Source organism: Salmo trutta, unplaced genomic scaffold (genome assembly GCF_901001165.1).
Source record: "Salmo trutta unplaced genomic scaffold, fSalTru1.1, whole genome shotgun sequence".
Classification (NCBI taxonomy): domain Eukaryota; kingdom Metazoa; phylum Chordata; class Actinopteri; order Salmoniformes; family Salmonidae; genus Salmo; species Salmo trutta.
In genome coordinates this window covers 1,072,507-1,095,638 of record NW_021823423.1, presented here as the reverse complement: position 1 = coordinate 1,095,638, position 23,132 = coordinate 1,072,507, and the positions used below count along the sequence as shown (strand labels likewise).

Sequence of the window (23,132 nt, the reverse complement as noted above, 5' to 3'; positions counted from 1 at the left end):
TATATAGGGAATAGGGAACCGTTTGAGACCAGAGTCCTGCACTATATAGGGAATAGGGAACCGTTTGAGACCAGAGTCCTGCACTATATAGGGAATAGGGAACCGTTTGAGACCAGAGTCCTGCACTATATAGGCAATAGGGAACCGTTTGAGACCAGAGTCCTGCACTATATAGGCAATAGGGAACCGTTTGAGACCAGAGTCCTGCACTATATAGGGAATAGGGAACCGTTTGCGACCAGAGTCCTACACTATATAGGGAATAGGGAACCGTTTGAGACCAGAGTCCTATGGGAGCACTATATAGGGAATAGGGAACCATTTGAGACCAGAGTCCTGCACTATATAGGGAATAGGGAACCGTTTGAGACCAGAGTCCTGCACTATATAGGGAATAGGGAACCGTTTGAGACCAGAGTCCTGCACTATATAGGCAATAGGGAACCGTTTGAGACCAGAGTCCTGCACTATATAGGGAATAGGGAACCGTTTGAGACGCAGTCTTTAACTTCCTTATACGACCCTTATTAATGAGCTGTATGTATGCATGGACAGACAGCCACTCTGCCACACTAGGGGCACAAACCTATGGAAGACAAGAGTCAAAACCAGGTACAATTGAGCTATTTGTGCATTTAATTATTTAAAGGTCAAACTGACAATGCATTAAATATTGATAGGAATCTTGGTGGTGCATATGCAGATATAATTATAAAGCCTGCGTGAGGAGATGAACTACTGTACAGTGTGTTTGGGGTGAAAGAGAGACTGCAACGCATCATAAGTCATTTGTGTCACGACTTAAATTCCTCTCTCTATAATGGAATAGCTGCCTTGTACAGCGGTGGTGGTGGGGAGGGGGTCCACTTATAGCCACATAGAGATGTGCTGCATACATTTAATGCTCAGTATATATCAATTCATGCATTATTCATTAATTCAGTCAGCCATTCACTCATTAATTCAGTCAGCCATTCATTCATTCATTGTACATGTATAATATGTATCCAACTATAGACATATTGGGCTCCCGAGGGGCGCAGCGGTCTAAGGCACTGCATCTCAGTGCAAGAGGCGTCACTACAGTCCCTGGTTCGAATCCAGGCTGTATCACATCCGGCCATGATTGGGAGTCCCATAAGGTGGCTCACAATTGGCCGAGTTTAGTCCAGGTTTGGCCGGCCTAGGCCGTCATTGTAAATAAGAATTTGTTCTTAACTGACTTGCCTAGTTCAATAAGAATAATACATATATATATACTGCTCAAAAAAATAAAGGGAACACTCAAACAACACATCCTAGATCTGAATGAAAGAAATAATCTTATTAAATACTTTTTTCTTTACATAGTTGAATGTGCTGAAACAGAAAAATAATCAATGGAAATCCAATTTATCAACCCATGGAGGTCTGGATTTGGAGTCACACTCAAAATGAAAGTGGAAAACCACACTACAGGCTGATCCAACTTTGATGTAATGTCCTTAAAACAAGTCAAAATGAGGCTCAGTAGTGTGTGTGGCCTCCACGTGCCTGTATGACCTCCCTACAACGCCTGGGCATGCTCCTGATGAGGTGGCGGATGGTCTCCTGAGGGATCTCCTCCCAGACCTGGACTAAAGCATCCGCCAACTCCTGGACAGTCTGTGGTGCAATGTGGTGTTGGTGGATGGAGCGAGACATGATGTCCCAGATGTGCTCAATTGGATTCAGGTCTGGGGAACGGGCGGGCCAGTCCATAGCATCAATGCCTTCCTCTTGCAGGAACTGCTGACACACTCCAGCCACATGAGGTCTAGCATTGTCTTGCATTAGGAGGAACCCAGGGCCAACCGCACCAGCATATGGTCTCACAAGGGGTCTGAGGATCTCATCTCGGTACCTAATGGCAGTCAGGCTACCTCTGGCGAGCACATGGAGGGCTGTGCGGCCCCCCAAAGAAATGCCACCCCACACCATGACTGACCCACCGCCAAACCGGTCATGCTGGAGGATGTTGCAGGCAGCAGAACGTTCTCCACAGCGTCTCCAGACTCTGTCACGTCTGTCACGTGCTCAGTGTGAACCTGCTCTCATCTGTGAAGAGCACAGGGCGCCAGTGGCGAATTTTCCAATCTTGGTGTTCTCTGGCAAATGCCAAACGTCCTGCACGGTGTTGGGCTGTAAGCACAACCCCCACCTGTGGACGTCGGGCCCTCATACCACCCTCATGGAGTCTGTTTCTGACCGTTTGAGCAGACACATGCACATTTGTGGCCTGCTGGAGGTCATTTTGCAGGGCTCAGGCAGTGCTTCTCCTGCTCCTCCTTGCACAAAGGCGGAGGTAGCGGTCCTGCTGCTGGGTTGTTGCCCTCCTACGGCGTCCTCCACGTCTCCTGATGTACTGGCCTGTCTCCTGGAAGTGCCTCCATGCTCTGGACACTACGCTGCAGACACAGCAAACCTTCTTGCCACAGCTCGCATTGATGTGCCATCCTGGATGAGCTGCACTACCTGAGCCACTTGTGTGGGTTGTAGACTCCGTCTCATGCTACCACTAGAGTGAAAGCACCGCCAGCATTCAAAAGTGACCAAAACATCAGCCAGGAAGCATAGGAACAGAGAAGTGGTCTGTGGTCCCCACCTGCAGAACCACTCCTTTATTGGGGGTGTCTTGCTAATTGCCTATAATTTCCACCTGTTGTCTATTCCATTTGCACAACAGCATGTGAAATTTATTGTCAATCAGTGTTGCTTCCTAAGTGGACAGTTTGATTTCACAGAAGTGTGATTGACTTGGAGTTACATTGTGTTGTTTAAGTGTTCCCTTTATTGTTTTGAGCAGTGTATATATTACTCTGGGTTCAGCTTCCCATTATGGATTGGCAGTATGTCCTGGTTCTGCCAGTTATTATATCCGTGTGTCTCCTGTCCCTGGAACATCTCATCTGACTGAGCTCCGATGAAAACGCAGCTCTTCTCAGGTAGTCACACAGCAGGATGCTGATGTGACGCTCTGCTGACAGCCAGAAGGACATTATGAAAAAGACAATCTATTTACTTTTGATGAGAAAAGCTCCAAAAAGGATGTATTACTTTACGATGCACCTGCTGATATCACATTTATATGCAAACGGGTGTAAATTTCCCCAACTGTCTGTCTGAATATTGATATTCTCAGCTGTCCGTCAGGGTGGTGAAATCCTCTTCAACAAACAAAGGGAATCTTATGTTATCAGCATAATGTAATGCAAACAGAATACAAAGCTATGTATTACACTTCCTTAAAGCTTAGTCTCCATGGGCTTTGCATTATGGGGATGAATCACATGTATCTTTACAAACTGGTTCAGAGGAGCAGACATACACTATACATACAAAAGTATGTGGACACCCCTTCAAATTAGTGGATTATTTTTAGCCACACCCGTTGCTGACAGGTGAATAACATTCAGCACATGACCATGCAATCTCCATAGCAACATTGGCAGTATAATGGCTTTACTGAAGAGCTTAGTGACTTTCAAAGTAGCACCGTCATAGGATGCCACTTTTCCAACAAGTCAGTTCGTCAAATTTCTGCCCTGCTAGAGCTGCTCCGGGTCAACTGTAAGTGCTGTTATTGTGAAGTGGAAATGTCTAGGTGCAAAAACGGCTCAGCCACAAAGTGGTAGGCCACACAAGCTCACAGAACGGGACCGCCGAGTGCTGAAGCGTGTAGCGCGTAAAAATCATCTGTCCTCGGTTGCAACACTCACTACCGAGTTCCAAACTGCCTCTGGAAGCAACGTCAGCACAAGAACTGTTCGTCAGGAGCTTAATGAAATGGGTTTCCATGGCCGAGCAGCCGCACACAAGCCTAAGATCCCCATGCGCAATGTCAAGCGTCGGCTGGAGTGGTGTAAAGCTCATCGCCATATATATAAACAAGTATGTGGACCTGCCCCAATGCATAATGCCAACTGTAAAGTTTGGTGGAGGAGGAATAATGGTCTGGGGCTGTTCTTCATGGTTCGGGCTAGGCCCCTTAGTTCCAGTGAAGAGAAATATTAACGCTACAGCATACATTACATTCTAGATGATTCTGTGCTTCCAACTTTGTGGCAACTGTTTGGGGAAGGCCCTTTCCTGTTTCAGCATGACAATGCCCCCATGCACAAAGCGAGGTCCATACAGAAATGGTTTGTCGAGTACAGTGTGGAAGAACTTGACTGGCCTTCACAGAGCCCTGACCTTAACCCCATCGAACACCTTTGGGATTAATTGGAACGCCGACTGCGAGCCAGGCCTAATCACCCTACATCAGTGCCCGACCTCACTAATGTTCTTGTGGCTGAATGGAAGCAGGTCCCCGCAGCAATGTTCCAACATCTAGTGGAAAGCCTTCCCAGAAGAGTGGAGGCTGTTATAGCAGCAATGTTCCACCATCTAGTGGAAAGCCTTCCCAGAAGAGTGGAGGCTGTTATAGCAGCAAAGGGGGGACCAACTCCATAATAATGTCCACGATTTCGGAATGAGATGTTCGACAAGCAGGTGTCCACATACTTTTAGTCATGTAGTGTACTACACTTTGAGAACAAACATTTAACATGTCATCCAAAGTGGCTGCTTGGTATTGGCAGTTGAAAGAGTCAATTCAAAAATGGACCCTAACCCTGAGGTCCCCTTTGTTGTGGTCTTGAATTGGAACTACAACAGGAGTCTACCTAAACTACCTACACACCATTCACCAGCCCTAACATGTATTAGTGGTGTGTGTGGGGGTTCGCTGGATCCTGTGGTGTAGGAGGTGCTGACATACACACACATACAGGGTCAGCAACACACACACACACACGCACACACACACAGGGTCAGCAACACACACACACACACGCATACACACACACACACGCATACACACAACCTGACCAATAGAGCCAATGTATTACATGTCTTGGCGGTGCCCTGGAGTGGTTGGCTGGATCCCGTGGTGTAGGAAGAGATGACCTTCACAGTGTACTCAGTGTCACTCTGCAGGTTCAGGATCAGCATGGTGTTGACGTCGTCTCCCACAAAAGTCTCCAGAGCTGACCCCGGCACTGTAGGAAACACAGAGACTGGCTCAGCTACACACACACACACACACACACACACACACACACACACACACACACACACACACAGAGAGAGACACACACACACAGAGACACACAGAGACACACAGAGACACACAGAGACACACACACAGAGACACACACAGAGACACACAGAGACACACAGAGACACACACACACACACAGAGACACACACAGACACACACAGAGACACACAGAGACACACAGAGACACACACACACACACACACATATCATGTTGCACCTAAAGTTCCAACCAAATGTATTTGAGGACAATCTGGAAAATGAGGAAGGGAGGCACTGGCAGAGAGAAGGGAAGAAGGGCATGGAACATGTATATTGTAGTGAGAGTAAGCACCTCTCCACTAACAGACAGAGGCAGAGCCCCCTGTTCCTCTTGTTGTAGAAGGCATTCAATCTAGGTGGAGGACCCGTTTCTCTGAACCACAGTGCAGGGTATTAAATCTAGTTGGAGGAACCATTTCTCTGGACCACAGGGCAGGGTATTAAATCTAGGTGGAGGACCCATTTCTCTGGACCACAGGGCAGGGTATTAAATCTAGTTGGAGGACCCATTTCTCTGGACCACAGGGCAGGGTATTAAATCTAGTTGGAGGACCCATTTCTCTGGACCACAGGGCAGGGTATTAAATCTAGTTGGAGGACCCATTTCTCTGGACCACAGGGCAGGGTATTAAATCTAGGTGGAGGAACCATTTCTCTGGACCACAGGACAGGGTATTAAATCTAGTTGGAGGACCCATTTCTCTGGACCACAGGACAGGGTATTAAATCTAGGTGGAGGACCCGTTTCTCTGGACCACAGGACAGGGTATTACATCTAGGTGGAGGAACCATTTCTCTGGACCACAGGACAGTTTAAAGAGCTTCTAATAGAAAGCAGAGGCTCACACAGTCACAAGATGCAACCCAAATGACAACCAATCCCCTATGTAGTGCACTACTTTTGATCGGAGCCCTTTGGATCCTTGTCAAAAGTAGTGCACTATATAGGGAATAGGGTCCCCATAGGGCTCTGGTCAAAAGTAGTGCACTACATAGGGACCAGGTTTCCATTTGGAACATAACCACAGACTCTTTCTTCTTTCTGTTCTCATGTGGTTTCTCCATGTAGGAAACAAAGCTGAGGGATATTTCCCCACACGCTGTGTTACACCCACATCAAGCCTTCTGTTTACAATGGAAAAGACCAAGACGGCAGACTGAATAATGGTGTTTAAAAGACTGTCAAGGACGGCAGACTGAATAATGGTGTTTAAAAGACTGTCAAGGACGGCAGACTGAATAATGGTGTTTAAAAGACTGTCAAGGACGGCAGACTGAATAATGGTGTTTAAAAGACTGTCAAGGACGGCAGACTGAATAATGGTGTTTAAAAGACTGTCTGGGACGGCAGACTGAATAACGGTGTTTAAAAGACTGTCTGGGACGGCAGACTGAATAATGGTGTTTAAAACACTGACTGGGACGGTAGACTGAATAATGGTGTTTAAAAGACTGTCTGGGACGGCAGACTGAATAATGGTGTTTAAAAGACTGTCTGGGACGGCAGACAGAATAATGGTGTTTAAAAGACTGTCTGAGACGGCAGACTGAATAATGGTGTTTAAAAGACTGACTGAGACGGCAGACTGAATAATGGTGTTTAAAAGATTGAAACGTTAAAGAGAGGTGTGTATTGTAACATGTGTATTGTAACGTGTGAATTGTAACAGGTGTGTATTGTAACAGGTGTGTATTGTAACAGGTGTGTATTGTAACATGTGTGTATTGTAACAGGTGTGTATTGTAACAGGTGTGTATTGTAACATGTGTGTATTGTAACAGGTGTGTATTGTAACATATGTATTGTAATATGGGTGTATTGTAACAGGTGTGTATTGTAACATGTGTGTATTGTAACAGGTGTGTATTGTAACAGGTGTGTATTGTAACAGTTGTGTATTGTAACCGGTGTGTATTGTAACATGTGTGTATTGTAACATGTGTGTATTGTAACAGGTGGGTATTGTAACATGTGTATTGTAATATGGGTGTATTGTAACAGGTGTGTATTGTAACATGTGTGTATTGTAACATGTGTGTATTGTAACAGGTGTGTATTGTAACAGTTGTGTATTGTAACCGGTGTGTATTGTAACATGTGTGTATTATAACATGTGTGTATTGTAACAGGTGTGTATTGTAACATGTGTATTGTAATATGTGTGTATTGTAACATGTGTGAATTGTAACAGGTGTGTATTGTAACAGGTGTGTATTGTAACAGGTGTGTATTTACATTTACATTTAAGTCATTTAGCAGACGCTCTTATCCAGAGCGACTTACAAATTGTATTGTAACATGTGTGTATTGTAACGTGTGTATTGTAACCGGTGTGTATTGTAACAGGTGTGTATTGTAACAGGTGTGTATTGTAACAGGTGTGTATTGTAACAGTTGTGTATTGTAACAGGTGTGTATTGTAACAGGTGTGTATTGTAACATGTGTGTATTGTAACAAGTGTGTATTGTAACAGGTGTGTATTGTAACAGGTGTGTATTGTAACGTGTGTATTGTAACCGGTGTGTATTGTAACAGTTGTGTATTGTAACATGTGTGTATTGTAACAAGTGTGTATTGTAACAGGTGTGTATTGTAACAGGTGTGTATTGTAACAGGTGTGTATTGTAACAGGTGTGTATTGTAACAGGTGTGTACTGTAACAGGTGTGTATTGTAACAGGTGTGTATTGTAACAGGTGTGTATTGTAACAGGTGTGTACTGTAACAGGTGTGTATTGTAACAGGTGTGTATTGTAACAGGTGTGTATTGTAACAGGTGTGTATTGTAACAGGTGTGTACTGTAACAGGTGTGTATTGTAACAGGTGTGTATTGTAACAGGTGTGTACTGTAACAGGTGTGTACGTACCAGATGTGGGTTGGTAGACTACCCTGAAGCCCAAGGTGGGAGAAGGAGGCGTGTCCCAGGTGATGCGGAAGCGGCTGAACCACTCCTCAGACACCCTCAGGTTGCTAGGCGCTGAGAGGGGCACTGACAAAACAAGAGTAGTAGAGAAACTGTCACTTATACACTGTGGTTTACGGTAAAATGGTGAAGATGCGGTTCAAAAAGATTGGTAGAGAAACTGTCACTTATACACTGTGGTTTACGGTACACTGTTAGGCTGCAGTCAATTGTTATGGTATTGCACCAATATGCAAAACACAGATTCCATCCATCCAAAACATTGAGAGTTATTAAAGTCATATGTATGTGTGATTTATGATTTACTATTGGGTTTTTACAAGGTTTGGGGTTTCATTTGGAATACAAGCTAGCCAAAGCCAAAGGGACTGTACTCTCTCTGCTCTCTACTTTAAAAACATATTTGACTTATATTCACTGTGGCATTTTCATAAAATGTTTAAAGAGGAGACAATCGTAGTCTGAAAAAGCACCCCTATCCCTATAGACGGCACTACTTTTGGTCTGAGCCTTATGGGCCGTGCAGCGGTACACAAGTACAATTTGAGACGGTCCAGTCACACAGATGTCTTAGGTGACAAAGATCCGGATGGATATTGTTATTTATCAGCGTAGTAACAAACCCCCCCACCTCGCGACCCATGCAACCCTAAACAGTTCACACTGTTCACACCCTTCTTGTTGGCAGAAACATTGCAGTTTTAAAGCTCATTTCCTGCATTTCTACACATTATGCCATGGAGCGAAGAGAAAATGGAGCAGTTTTAAAGCTAATTTCATGCATTTCTACACATTATGCCATGGAGCGAAGGGAAAATGTAGTAGTTTTAAAGCTAATTTCCTGCATTTCTACACATTATGCCATGGAGCGAAGGGAAAATGGAGCAGTTTTAAAACTAATTTCCTGCATTTCTACACATTATGCCATGGAGCGAAGCGGAAATGGAGCAGTTTTAAAACTAATTTCCTGCATTTCTACACATTATGCCATGGAGCGAAGGGAAAATGTAGCAGTTTTAAAACTAATTTCCTGCATTTCTACACATTATGCCATGGAGCGAAGCGGAAATGGAGCAGTTTTAAAACTAATTTCCTGCATTTCTACACATTAATTTCCTGCATTTCTACACATTATGCCATGGAGCGAAGCAGAAATGGAGCAGTTTTAAAGCTAATTTTCAGCAATTCTACACATTTTCCATGTCTTATGTGTGTTCATAATGAAACCAGGAGTCCAACCCCAACCAACGTTTTTATTTATTTATTTTTAGTCGGGGGGCGGTCAGTATTGACCCCGTTCTGTATCCGGATCCGGCCCGCGGTCCACCTGTTGAGTATGACTGATGTAGTGAATAGGATACCATTTTGGACGCATCACCAGCTTGCTATTGGTAGAGTGTTTAATCATTCAGACAATGATGTTGAGCTGAGTGTATATAATCAATTACAGCATGAGGAAGTGTTTTAGTGGCTCATGACTGAGAACAGAATGACTGTGTGATTATGAATGGATTTCATTAAGCTTATTAATGGACATGATCAATAATTGCTGGCTGTCCGTTTACACCGTCCTCAGAGGGTGACGACAGGAAACCGACACACTGGGAACATTTTCCACCTGCTGTAACTAGTCTAACAGAGGTGGTTCAGTGAACTTAGTGTGATTGGGATCTAGATGGATAACCCTCCTCAACCAAATGCCTACGATTTGATTTTGATTTGATTTATTTTATTACAGAGTCATGCATCATCAGGATGCCCCGCCCACATGGAGTCATGCATCTTCAGGATGCCCCGCCCACATGGGCTTATAAGACATTGTATTTGCTGTGTCAAAACAAAATAATCATGTATATATATGCACACATACATACACACACACACACACACACACACACACACACACACACACACACACACACACACACACACACACACACATACATACATACATACATACATACATACATACATACATACATACATACATACATACATACATACATACATACATACATACATACATACATACATATATATATATATATATATATATATATAGTACCAGTCAAAAGTTTGGACACATCTACTCATCCAAGGGTTTTCATTGCTTTTACTATTTTCTACATTGTAGAATAATAGTAAAGACATCAAAACTATGAAATAACACATATGGAATCATGTAGTAACCAAAACATTTGAGTTTCTTCAAAGTGGCCACCCTTTGCCTTGATGACAGCTTTGCACACTCTTGGCATTCTCTCAACCAGCTTCATGAGGTAGTCACCTGGAATGCATTTCAATTAACAGGTGTGCCTTGTTAAAAGTTAATTTGTGGAATTTCTTTCCTTCTTAATGCATTTGAGCCAATCACTTGTGTTGTGACAAGGTATGGGGGGGGTATACAGAAGATAGCCCTATTTGGTAAAAGACCATGTCCATATTATGGCAAGAACAGCTCAAATAAGCAAAGAGAAACGACAGTCCATCATTACTTTAAGACATAAAGGTCAGTCAATACGGAAAATGTCAAGAACTTTGAAAGTTTCTTCAAGTGCAGTCGCAAAAACCATCAAGCGCTATGATGAAACTGGCTCTCATGAGGACCACCACATGAGGACCGCAATATCAACTGTTCCTTTGAATAGAATGATGTTGAGATGTGTCTGTTACTTAAACTTTGAGGCTGGTAACTCCAATGAACTTATCATCTGCAGGAGAGGTAACTCTGGGTCTTCCTTTCCTGTGGTGGTCCTCATGAGAGACAGTTTCATCATAACACTAGATGGTTTTTGCAACTGCACTTGAAGAAACTTTCAAAGTTCTTGACATTTTCCGTATTGACTGACCTTTATGTCTTAAAGTAATGATGGACTGTTGTTTCTCTTTGCCTCATGAAGCTGGTTGAGAGAATGCCAAGAGTGTGAAAAGCTGTCATCAAGGCAAAGGGTGGCCACTTTGAAGAATCTCAAATACAAAATATATTTTGATTTGTTTAACACTTTTTTGGTTACTACATGATTCCATAGGTGATATTTCATAGTTTTGATGTATATATAGAAATAGATGACAAGAGCTCAATATAACATTTACCATACACCCCACACAATAGAGCCAGGTCTAAACCCCAGGCATTACACTAGTTACAAGACCAGCTTCATAGAACCATCCACCAGAAAGGCTGTACTCACATGTTCTGCCCACAGAAGACACACTGATGCCGTCCTGCCCATCTGTGTAGACTGGGGTGACCGTCACCTTGTGCTCTGTGTCAGACAGCAGAGGCTGGAGAAGAACTGTGGTCTGCTGCCCAGGCACCAGAACCTGGCGGGTAGAGATTATACATAGTGTTACACAGAGTGTGTGTGTGTGTGTGTGTATGTGTGTGTGTGTGTGTGTGTGTGTGTGTGTGTGTGTGTGTGTGCGCGCACCCCCGTGCGCACGCAAGTGTGTGAGAGAGCATAAGCGTGAGGGTTTCTCCTCAGAAATATATCTGACCTCCAAGTGTGTCTTATTTCACTGCTACAGACACATCGTTAATCAAACATATCGTAACGTCTCATCTAGCCTGTTGTTTGGCCAGTTCCCACAGTGGCCAGTGGCTGAACTGACACTTGGCTTTGGGTATGAGGCTGATACTTGGTTTGAAGTTCTTTCCAAACATTTTCACTGCTCTATTCTTCCATTTTTTTATCATTAACAAAATTGGCCTCAATGACAAGACAGTTAAACCTGATATGTTGGTAATGACAAGAAGGATTAAAAATCTAATGAAAATCCCAAATCGCACCCTATTCCCTATTTAGTGCACTACTTTTGACCAGGGCCTATAAGATTCCTGTTCCTAAAGTAGTGCACTGTATAGGGAATAGGGTGCGATTTGAGACACAAACAAAGTTAGCCTGATATTACCTCTCTGCATAATCATTAACAGATTAGTTGAATCTGTTCTGGTCGCCCATTAGACTCTTAGACCACAGTTAAAAATATGATATAAAAAGAAGTTCCCAAAGGATGTTAACAAAAAAAAGGGTTGAAATGGTAAAAAGTTCCCTGAGAAGGTACAACTATGTAAAATGAATTACATTTTAGTATCATTACTTGGAATAAGATTTCGTATGACAGCCTCCCCGTATAAACTATTTACAAGTCCTCTATGATCCATCTTCCCTGGTTGGTCTGGGCTTTTTTTTTATCCCATCTTGTGAACTGCCAAACCCCATACCCTGGAAATGGACTGTCCACCAGGCATGTGGTGTTTAAATCGGAACTGCCAAGTAGTTGGTCGAGCCCAAAGTGAACGTTCCTAAATGTCCTCTCTAAAAAGCCATATCCTCACATGGAGAGGAGTGAGAGGCTAAGCCCAAACCCCATCCGTATCCTCCATCCCATCCGCTGCCCTGTCAGACCCCACACCAGAGCTGGACTGTCCTGACTCCTACACAACAACTCTGATTAGCGGAGCTGTCCAATAGACACCTGGTGCTGAAACAGATTCTGCCAGGGGAGTTGGCTTGACTCAGCCAAAACTAAACGATCTGAAAGTCCCAACCGTTCTCTCTAAGGAGCATGTCCTCACAGGTCTCTACTTCAGTCTGTGGGGTAATTGGGATTCTTCAGGGGGGGGAAAAAAAATCTCTCTATGGATGTGTCCCAAATGGCACCCTATTCCCTATACAGTGCACTACTTTGACCAGAGCCCCACAGGCCCTATATAGGGAATAGGGTGCCGTATGGGGTGCAGCCAGTGTGTTCCATTCGTTCCTCAGTGACCTAAATGCTTGTTGAAAAGATAATGGAAGTTCTTCCATGTTGCTCCATCCCCTCTATCTTCCCCAACACAGCAGGAGCCAGGGAGACGCGAAGGTCCCAGGTGGAAATTAAAATACAAGTGAAGGAGAAAGAATAGATAGAGGGTTTAAGTGCTGAATCACTGTAGAGTCCCTTGGTCCCAAGGGCTCTGTGGAGGTTGGGGCAGAAAGGTGGAAGGGGCTCCAAACTAATAATTTCTCATCGTACAAATGAGTCAACACACTGTGATTCTATTGAACACACTGGATAATAAAATGGTGTGATTCTATTGAACACACTGGATAATAAAATGGTGTGATTCTATTGAACACACTGGATAATAAAATGGTGTGATTCTATTGAACACACTGGATAATAAAATGGTGTGATTCTATTGAACACACTGGATAATAAAATGGTGTGATTCTAATGAACACACTGGATAATAAAATGGTGTGATTCTATTGAACACACTGGATAATAAAATGGTGTGATTCTATTGAACACACTGGATAATAAAATGGTGTGGTTCTATTGAACACACTGGAGAATAAAATGGTGTGATTCTATTGAACACACTGGATAATAAAATGGTGTGGTTCTATTGAACACACTGGATAATAAAATGGTGTGGTTCTATTGAACACACTGGAGAATAAAATGGTGTGATTCTATTGAACACACTGGATAATAAAATGGTGTGGTTCTATTGAACACACTGGAGAATAAAATGGTGTGATTCTATTGAACACACTGGAGAATAAAATTGTGTGATTCTATTGAACACACTGGAGAATAAAATGGTGTGATTCTATTGAACACACTGGAGAATAAAATGGTGTGATCTATTGAACACACTGGATAATAAAATGGTGTGATTCTATTGAACACACTGGAGAATAAAATGGTGTGATGCTATTGAACACACTGGAGAATAAAATGGTGTGATGCTATTGAACACACTGAACACACTGGACACACAATAGATATAGTCCTTGGTTCTCTCCAGACCTGTCTGCCCTTGACCAGCACAAAAACATCCTGTGGCGTTCTGCATTAGCATCGAATAGCCCCCGTGATATGCAACTTTTCAGGGAAGTTAGGAACAAATATACACAGGCAGTTAGGAAAGCTAAGACTATCTTTTTCAAACAGAAATTTGGATCCTGTAGTACTAACTCAAAAAAGTTCTGGGACACTGTAAAGTCCATGGAGAATAAGAGCACCTCCTCCCAGCTGCCCACTGCTCTGAGGCTAGGAAACACTGTTACCACCGATAAATCCACTATAATTGAGAATTTCAATAAGCATTTCTCTACGGCTGGCCATGCTTTCCACCTTGCTACCCCTACCCTGGTCAACTGCCCGGCACCCTCCACAGCAACCCGCCAAAGCCCCCACCATTTCTCCTTCACCCAAATCCAGATAGCTGATGTTCTGAAAGAGCGGCAAAATCTGGACCCCTACAAATCAGCCGGGCTAGACAATCTGGACCATCTCTTTCTAAAATGATCTGCCGAAATTGTTGCAACCCCTATTACTAGCCTGTTCAACCTCTCTTTCATATCGTCTGAGATTCCCAAAGATTGGAAAGCTGCCGCGGTCATCCCCCTCTTCAAAATGGAGTGACACTCTAGACCCAAACTGCTACAGACCTATATCTATCCCACCTGTCTTTCTAAGGTCTTCGAAACAGTCTTCGAACAAACAGATTACCGACCATTTCGAATCCCACCGTACCTTCTCCGCTATGCAATCTGGTTTCCGAGCTGGTCATGGGTGCACCTCAGCCACGCTCAAGGTCCTAAACGACATCATAACCGCCATCGATAAGAGACATTACTGTGCAGCCGTATTCATCGACCTGGCCAAGGCTTTCGACTCTGTTTCTCAAATGACTGCCTCGCCTGGTTTACCAACTACTTCTCTGATAGAGTTCAGTGTGTCAAATCGGAGGGCCTGTTGTCCGGACCTCTGGCAGTCTCTATGGGGGTGCCACAGCGTTCAATTCTCGGGCCGACTCTTTTCTCTGTATACATCAATGATGTTGCTCTTGCTGCTGGTGATTCTCTGATCCACCTCTATGCAGATGACACCATTCTGTATACTTCTGGCCCCTCTTTGGACACTGTGTTAACTAACCTCCAGATGAGCTTCAATGCCATACAACTCTCCTTCCGTGGCCTCCAACTGCTCTTAAACGCAAGTAAAACTAAATGCATGCTATTCAATCGATCACTGCCCGCACCTGCTCGCCCGTTCAGCATCACTACTCTGGATGGCTCTGACTTAGAATATGTGGACAACTACAAATACCTATGTGTCTGGTTAGACTGTAAACTCTCCTTCCAGACTCACATTAAGCATCTCCAATCCAAAATTAAATCTAGAATCGGCTTCCTATATCGCAACAAAGCATCCTTCACTCATGCTGCCAAACATACCCTCGTAAAACTGACCATCCTACCGATCCTCGACTTCGGTGATGTCATCTATAAAATAGCCTCCAACACTCTACTCAACAAACTGGATGCAGTCTATCACAGTGCCATCCGTTTTGTCACCAAAGCCCCATACACTACGCACCATTGCGACCTGTACGCTCTCGTTGGTTGGCCCTCGCTTCATACTCGTCGCCAAACCCACTGGCTACAGGTTATCTACAAGTCTCTGCTAGGTAAAGCCCCGCCTTATCTCAGCTCACTGGTCACCATAGCAGCACCCACTCGTAGCACGTGCTCCAGCAGGTATATCTCTCTGGTCACCCCCAAAGCCAATTCCTCCTTTGGTCGTCTTTCCTTCCAGTTCTCTGCCGCCAATGACTGGAATGAACTGCAAAAATCTCTGAAGCTGGAGACTCATATCTCCCTCACTAGCTTTAAGCACCAGCTGTCAGAGCAGCTCATAGATCACTGCACCTGTACATAGCCCATCTGTAAACAGCCCATCTATCTACCTACCTCATCCCCATACTGTATTTATTTATCTTGCTCCTTTGCACCACAGTATCCCTACTTGCACATTCATCTTCTGCACATCTACCATTCCAGTGTTTAATTGCTATATTGTAATTACTTCGCCACCATGGCCTATTTATTTCCTTAACTCCCTTATCTTACCTCATTTGCACTCACTGTATATAAACTTTTTGTTTTCTTTTGTTCTACTGTATTATTGACTATGTTTTGTTTATTCCATGTGTAACTCTGTGTTGTTGTATGTGTCGAATTGCTACGCTTTATCTGGCCAGGTCGCAGTTGCAAATGAGAACTTGTTCTCAACTAGCCTACCTGGTTAAATAAAGGTGAAATAAAAATAAAATAAAAACTGGATAATAAAATGATGTGATTCTATTGAACTCACTGGATAATAAAATGGTGTGATTCTATTGAACACACTGGAGAATAAAATGGTGTGATTCTATTGAATTTGAGCTGGGAGATATAAAACTCCAGTCAGATGAAGGATATCTTACATACTAGGTGAAGAATACTTTGGCAAAGCTACCTACATTTTACTCATCTATCAGACGTTCTCATCCAGAGCAACTTACAGGAGCAATGAGGGTTAAGTGTCTTGCTCAAGGGCACATCAACAGATTCTTCACCTAGTTGGCTCTGGGTTTTGAACCAGTGACCTTTCGGTTACTGGCACATGCTCTCAACTGCTAGGCTATCTGCCACCCCGTTCTTCGTTGTCTCCACACATATACTTCCCTATGTACCAGTCTACTGTTTCTATCAGTCTATCACCCATTCCTTGTCTATCCATTCTATCTATTGTCTACAAATAACCTTTTTGTGAAGGGGATATACATAACAGAGAAGGGTTAAGTTGTCAATGCTTTGTCTGAAGAACAGCCCAAACCCAGGATTTACATTCCAAACGTATCTGTTCTTAATCGGAAACCCTTAGGATCAATAAAACAGGACAACTGAAAGGACAACAATGAGTTCCACAAGTTTGTCAACCAGATTTCAAATTGGAGTGTCTTTTCAGCAAGTATGACAGTACACTCTTAGACAAAAAAATGCTATCTAGAACCTTAAAGGGTTCTTCGACTGTCCCCACAGAGAACCCTTTTGGCTCCAGGTAGAACCCTTTCTACAGAGGTGTCAACCTGGAACAAAAAGGGTTCTCCTATGGGGACAGTAGAAGAACCCTTTTCTCTAAGAGTGTAGATATTATGTCTCCATGCAGTATGTCAAACTAATCAGTGGATCGACATGTGTCTCAATTCCTGTTCCTTACAGGAATTAGTTCAGTGACTAAGCCACCATGATCAAATAATCAAAGACTTTCATTAGGTTCCAGAGAGCCCAAAGGAGCATGGGTAATAATTTATCTGGTTCCTTTCAAACAGCACTGTGACTGTGTCAGCCAGTTAATTCCACAATGATACACAAATTAGACATGCTCAACAGTAATTACACATTTACATCAGGATTTAACCCCTGGATGGGTACAGCTACAGAACGTGTCCTGTTATCAGGATCTAACCCCTGGATGGGTACAGCTACAGAACGTGTCCTGACATCAGGATCTAACCCCTGGATGGGTACAGCTACAGAACGTGTCCTGTCATCAGGATTTAATCCCTGGATGGGTACAGCTACAGAACGTGTCCTGACATCAGGATCTAACCCCTGGATGGGTACAGCTACAGAACGTGTCCTGTCATCAGGATTTAACCCCTGGATGGGTACAGCTACAGAACGTGTCCTGACATCAGGATCTAACCCCTGGATGGGTACAGCTACAGAACGTGTCCTGTCATCAGGATTTAACCCCTGGATGGGTACAGCTACAGAACGTGTCCTGACATCAGGATCAGGATTTAACCCCTGGATGGGTACAGCTACTGTCACGTCCTGGCCAGTATATAAGGTTAATTGTTTTGTAGTTTGTTCAGGGCGTGGCAGAGGGTATTTGTTTTATGTGGTTCAGGGTGGTGTGTTTTATTTAAAAGGGTGTTTGAGTTAGTAATTCCGGGTGTTGGTTTATGTTTAGGTATTTCTATGTAGAGTCTAGTGAGTGTATGTCTATGTTTGGGTTAATTGGGGTTGGGACTCTCAGTTGAAGGCAGGTGTTGTCTATCTGCCTTTGATTGAGAGTCCCATATAGTAGGGTGTGTTTGTGTTTGGGATTTGTGGGTGATTGTTCTGTGTTGAGCCTTAGGCTTTGCCAGACTGTTTTGTTGTTCGTGGTTTCGTTTGTTTGTTATTTTTTGTACGTTCATTTTTGAAGTTAATAAATTCTCAAGATGAGCATACACATACCTGCTGCGTTTTGGTCCTCCTTCACCGACGACAACCGTGACAGAATCACCCACCACTCAAGGACCAAGCAGCAGAGGAAGGAGCAGACGGTTTTCGAGTTGGACTGGCGGGAGAAGTGGACTTGGGAGGAAGTTCTGGACGGGGCCGGACCTTGGCACCAGGCTGGGGAGTATCGCCGCCCGCAGTGGGAAATTGAGGCAGCCAAGGCAGAGAGGCGGAGGTACGAGGCCATGAACGCGCTGAGGGAGAAGCACGAGAGGCACCCCCAAAAAGAAAATTGGGGGGGGCACACGGGTAGTTTGGCTAGGCGAAGGAAGAGCCGGAAGCCAGCTACCCGTGGTTATATGGAGGAGCGTATGGGGTGGAGAGCGCTATGTTTCGCTGAGAAGCGCACTATCTCACCCATACGCACGCACAGTCCGGTGCGAGTTATTCCAGCCCCTCGCAGGTGCCGTGCTAGAGCGGGCATCCAGCCTGGTAGGAGGATGCCTGCGCAGCGCATCTGGTCGCCGGTACGCCTCCGAGGACCAGGCTACCCAACTCCCGCTCTAAGCACGGCTACCATCAGGCCCCTGCACAGCCCAGTCTGCCCTGTACGAGCACCCCGCTCGTACAGGGCTACTAGTTCCATCCAGCCAAGGCGGGTTGTGCAGGAGGTAAGATCTAGACCGGCTGTGCGCCTCCATAGCCCTGGGTTTCCAGCTCCTGTCTCTCGTGCGGACCCGGAAGTGTGTCAACCCAGTCCGACTCGTCCTGTTCCCGCTCCCCGCACTAGCATTCAAGTGCGTAAACCCAGCACCGCCAGTCAACAGTCGTCGGAGCTGCCCGCCAGTCAACAGTCGTCGGAGCTGCCCGCCAGTCAACAGTCGTCGGAGCTGCCCGCCAGTCAACAGTCGTCGGAGCTGCCCGCCAGTCAACAGTCGTCGGAGCTGCCCGCCAGTCAACAGTCGTCGGCGCTGCCTGCCAGTCAACAGTCGCCGGAGTGGCCAGACTGCGCTGAACTGCCGGAGTGGCCAGACTGCCCTGAACTGCCGGAGTGGCCAGACTGCCCTGAACTGCCGGAGTGGCCAGATTGCCCTGAACTGCCGGAGTGGCCAGACTGCCCTGAACTGCCGGAGTGGCCAGACTGCCCAGACTGTCCCGAGTTGCCAGACTGCCCAGACTGTCCCGAGTTGCCAGACTGCCCAGACTGTCCCGAGTTGCCAGACTGCCCAGACTGTCCCGAGTTGCCAGACTGCCCAGACTGTCCCGATTTGCCAGACTGCCCAGACTGTCCCGATTTGCCAGACTGCCCAGACTGTCCCGATTTGCCAGACTGCCCAGACTGTCCCGAGTTGCCAGACTGCCCAGACTGTCCCGAGTTGCCAGACTGCCCAGACTGTCCCGATTTGCCAGACTGCCCAGACTGTCCCGATTTGCCAGACTGCCCAGACTGTCCCGATTTGCCAGACTGCCCAGACTGTCCCGAGTTGCCAGACTGCCCAGACTGTCCCGATTTGCCAGACTGCCCAGACTGTCCCGCTTTGCCAGACTGCCCAGACTGTCCCGAGCCGCCAGACTGCCCAGACTGTCCCGAGCCGCCAGACTGCCCAGACTGCCCAGACTGTCCCGAGCTGCCAGACTGCCCAGACAGCCTGGAACGGCCTGAGCCGGAGCCACCTCCAGAAATAGGTGGGTTGGGGAGGGGGGGTGTAGCACAGTGCCGTCGTTGACGGCAGCCACCCTCCCTTCCCTCCCTTTAGAAAAGGGGAATTTTTATTTTTGTGTTGCTTGGGGTTATTTTTTGTTAAGGTGCTTCCGGGGTAGCACCTTTAAGGGGGGGGTACTGTCACGTCCTGGCCAGTATATAAGGTTAATTGTTTTGTAGTTTGGTCAGGGCGTGGCAGAGGGTATTTGTTTTATGTGGTTCAGGGAGGTGTGTTTTTGTTAAAAGGGTGTTTGAGTTAGTAATTCCGGGTGTTGGTTTATGTTTAGGTATTTCTATGTAGAGTCTAGTGAGTGTATGTCTATGTTTGGGTTAATTGGGGTTGGGACTCTCAGTTGAAGGCAGGTGTTGTCTATCTGCCTTTGATTGAGAGTCCCATATAGTAAGGTGTGTTTGTGTTTGGGATTTGTGGGTGATTGTTCTGTGTTGAGCCTTAGGCTTTGCCAGACAGTTTTGTTGTTCGTGGTTTCGTTTGTTTGTTATTTTTTGTACGTTCATTTTTGAAGTTAATAAATTCTCAAGATGAGCATACACATACCTGCTGCGTTTTGGTCCTCCTTCACCGACGACAACCGTGACAGCTACAGAACGTGTCCTGTCATCAGGATCTAACCCCTGGATGGGTACAGCTACAGAACGTGTCCTGTCATCAGGATCTAACCCCTGGATGGGTACAGCTACAGAACGTGTCCTGACATCAGGATCTAACCCCTGGATGGGTACAGCTACAGAACGTGTCCTGACATCAGGATTTAACCCCTGGATGGGTACAGCTACAGAACGTGTCCTGTCATCAGGATCTAACCCCTGGATGGGTACAGCTACAGAACGTGTCCTGTCATCAGGATCTAACCCCTGGATGGGTACAGCTACAGAACGTGTCCTGTCATCAGGATCTGACCTCCCTGACATGATGATCAGTGTGGTGCCTGACATGATGATCAGTGTGGTGCCTGACATGATGATCAGTGTGGTGCCTGACATGATGATCAGTGTGGTGCCTGACATGATGATCAGTGTGGTGTCAAACCATCAAAGCAAGATGCTTGGTTTCTGATCAGAGCTGAGTTACACGGAGTGATCTACCTACAACACACACATAGGAAAATGACCTCTGAACTTCCCCTCTGTGATACACTCCACATACAGTCTATGTCTGCCCATCTTTGGCCATATTCCCAAAGGGATGTAAGACGCCTGGTAACTCTGTGAGTTCTCTCTATACTCACTGACAACCTAGCATACAACCAACGACACGGCTGCTAAGGTGCAGGACGGTGTGACCAGTGAGAATAAGGAGTGACTTACAATCAGTACACCACATATCATGATCACTGCAAGTAAACCCTTCTTCAGAAATAGCCAGTCTCTGCCTCTAAACGAGCTCCAAACTCACTGACTCCTCGTTGCGGTCTCCTGTGAGGCTGACGTAGGTGACTCTGTACTGGTCCACCTTAGGATCCTCCAGCTGCCATGACACCTCCAGGCTGTAGGTGGTCTCCTCCTGGACCTGCAGGCCTCTCACCGCCTGACGTACCACTGGAGGGGACAGATAACACAGAGATATTCATGTATCGACTTATTGAATCCTTTTGACCAGGCCAGTTAGCTGATAACAGCTTGGACAAGAGACCTGATTGAGTTCACACAACATGAAATGACTCACCATCAACATATGCAATCACAATCATGATATTCAGCACCATGTCATTTAACAACACAATGCAGTCAATAATCACATCTTTATAAACCAGGATTAGTCTGTCACTTTATACCAGCGTGATCAAGTAACAAGTCATTCTAAAACCAAAGCAAAGCAACCCCTGCCGAAGAGATAACACTCCTGACCACATTACCTGACCAGGAATAATTCTGAGCCGTAGCTATGAGATATAACCAAGGTAGAAGAGACTAAATGTCCACCAGGAATCATTCTGAGCCGTAGCTATGAGATATAACCCAGGTAGAAGAGACTAAATGTCCACCAGGAATAACTCTGAGCTCTAGCTATAAGACATAACCCAGGTACATGAGTATAAATGACTTCAGACATGAGAAATACGACAGTAGTTTAAAAGTAGTAAATCCTTGATGATTGAATTTGGAAACTCCAGTTTGGTACCATGTGGCTCTCGGCAGGACTATAATCGAGTCAGAGAGACTTGTGGGAGCAGAACGCTTGGTGACAACATGAAAAACAGCCTTTTCCATTCGACCAATAAGAACAATTTAAACAACAGTCAGAACGTTCATTACCTGGCGTTGTAGTGGCAACCGTTGTTGTCCTGGCAACTGGAAACAATAGTGATGCAGTTAGTAAGACAAGCAGAGAGAAATACAATACTAGAACTAAATCAAGTACTACAGTTTAGATTTGTCAACGTTGCGTACTCAGTGTGGGTGCAGGCTGCAGCTCCAGTCAAAGCAGTACCACATCTGATTCAACTCATTAAGTCTATTGGACAAAGTGATTAGTTCAATACTTGAATCTGGAGTCTTACTGATATGGCTGGAGTGAAAGCCTGGCCCTTTGTAGATAAGGTCTGATTTAAAGTCACGGTGTAAAACTGCAGAACTGCTGTATGGTGCATAGAGAATGAGTTGAGTTGCATTATTCTCTCACGTGTTGTCTCCACCACTAACACTGCATCACTCTCTGATTGGTCGTTGAAGATGGCTTGGAGCATCACTTCATACTCCGTGTTAGGGCTCAGTCCACTGAGGAGGAAGGAGTCCACATCACCACTTAGAACCAACTACAATACAGAGAGAGAGAGAGAGAGAGGATAAAAATACACCTGCTATGATCAATATCATTATCATACACTGCTCTCTCATGGATTAACTCAACTAGTCTGCTTTGGTGGGTTTTGTGGGAAAATCTCTCCACCACCCTACTTCATAGTCACAGCCTCACAGCTCTACAATCACAGTCTCACAGGCCTACAGTCACAGCCTCACAGGTCTAAAGTCACAGCCTCACAGGTCTAAAGTCACAGCCTCACAGGCCTAAAGTCACAGCCTCACAGGTCTAAAGTCACAGCTCTACAGTCACAGCTCTACAGTCACAGCCTCACAGGTCTAAAGTCACAGCCTCACAGCTCTACAGTCACAGCCTCACAGGCCTACAGTCACAGCTCTACAGTCACAGCCTCACAGGTCTACAGTCACAGCCTCACAGCTCTACAGTCACAGCTCTACAGTCACAGCCTCACAGGTATAAAGTCACAACCTCACAGCTCTACAGTCACAGCCTCACAGCTCTACAGT

At 45.2% G+C, this 23,132-nt stretch overlaps 1 protein-coding gene across 2 annotated transcripts in view; it reads right to left on the bottom strand.

Moving 5' to 3' along the window:
- The window catches only part of LOC115190915 (collagen alpha-1(XIV) chain), a 214,877-nt gene that overhangs the window by 114,120 nt on the left and 77,625 nt on the right, over window positions 1-23,132 (bottom strand). The window contains exons 17-22 of one of the 2 annotated variants that reach the window (XM_029748950.1): window positions 22,486-22,618; window positions 22,119-22,154; window positions 21,259-21,401; window positions 11,279-11,411; window positions 8,031-8,153; window positions 4,911-5,060 (exon numbers count right to left, since the gene is read on the bottom strand). In XM_029748950.1, the coding sequence (XP_029604810.1) occupies window positions 4,911-5,060; window positions 8,031-8,153; window positions 11,279-11,411; window positions 21,259-21,401; window positions 22,119-22,154; window positions 22,486-22,618 (718 nt within the window). Of the gene's footprint in view, window positions 1-4,910; window positions 5,088-8,030; window positions 8,154-11,278; window positions 11,412-21,258; window positions 21,402-22,118; window positions 22,155-22,485; window positions 22,619-23,132 lie in introns of both variants that reach the window. The other variant, XM_029748951.1, reaches the window with a different exon arrangement.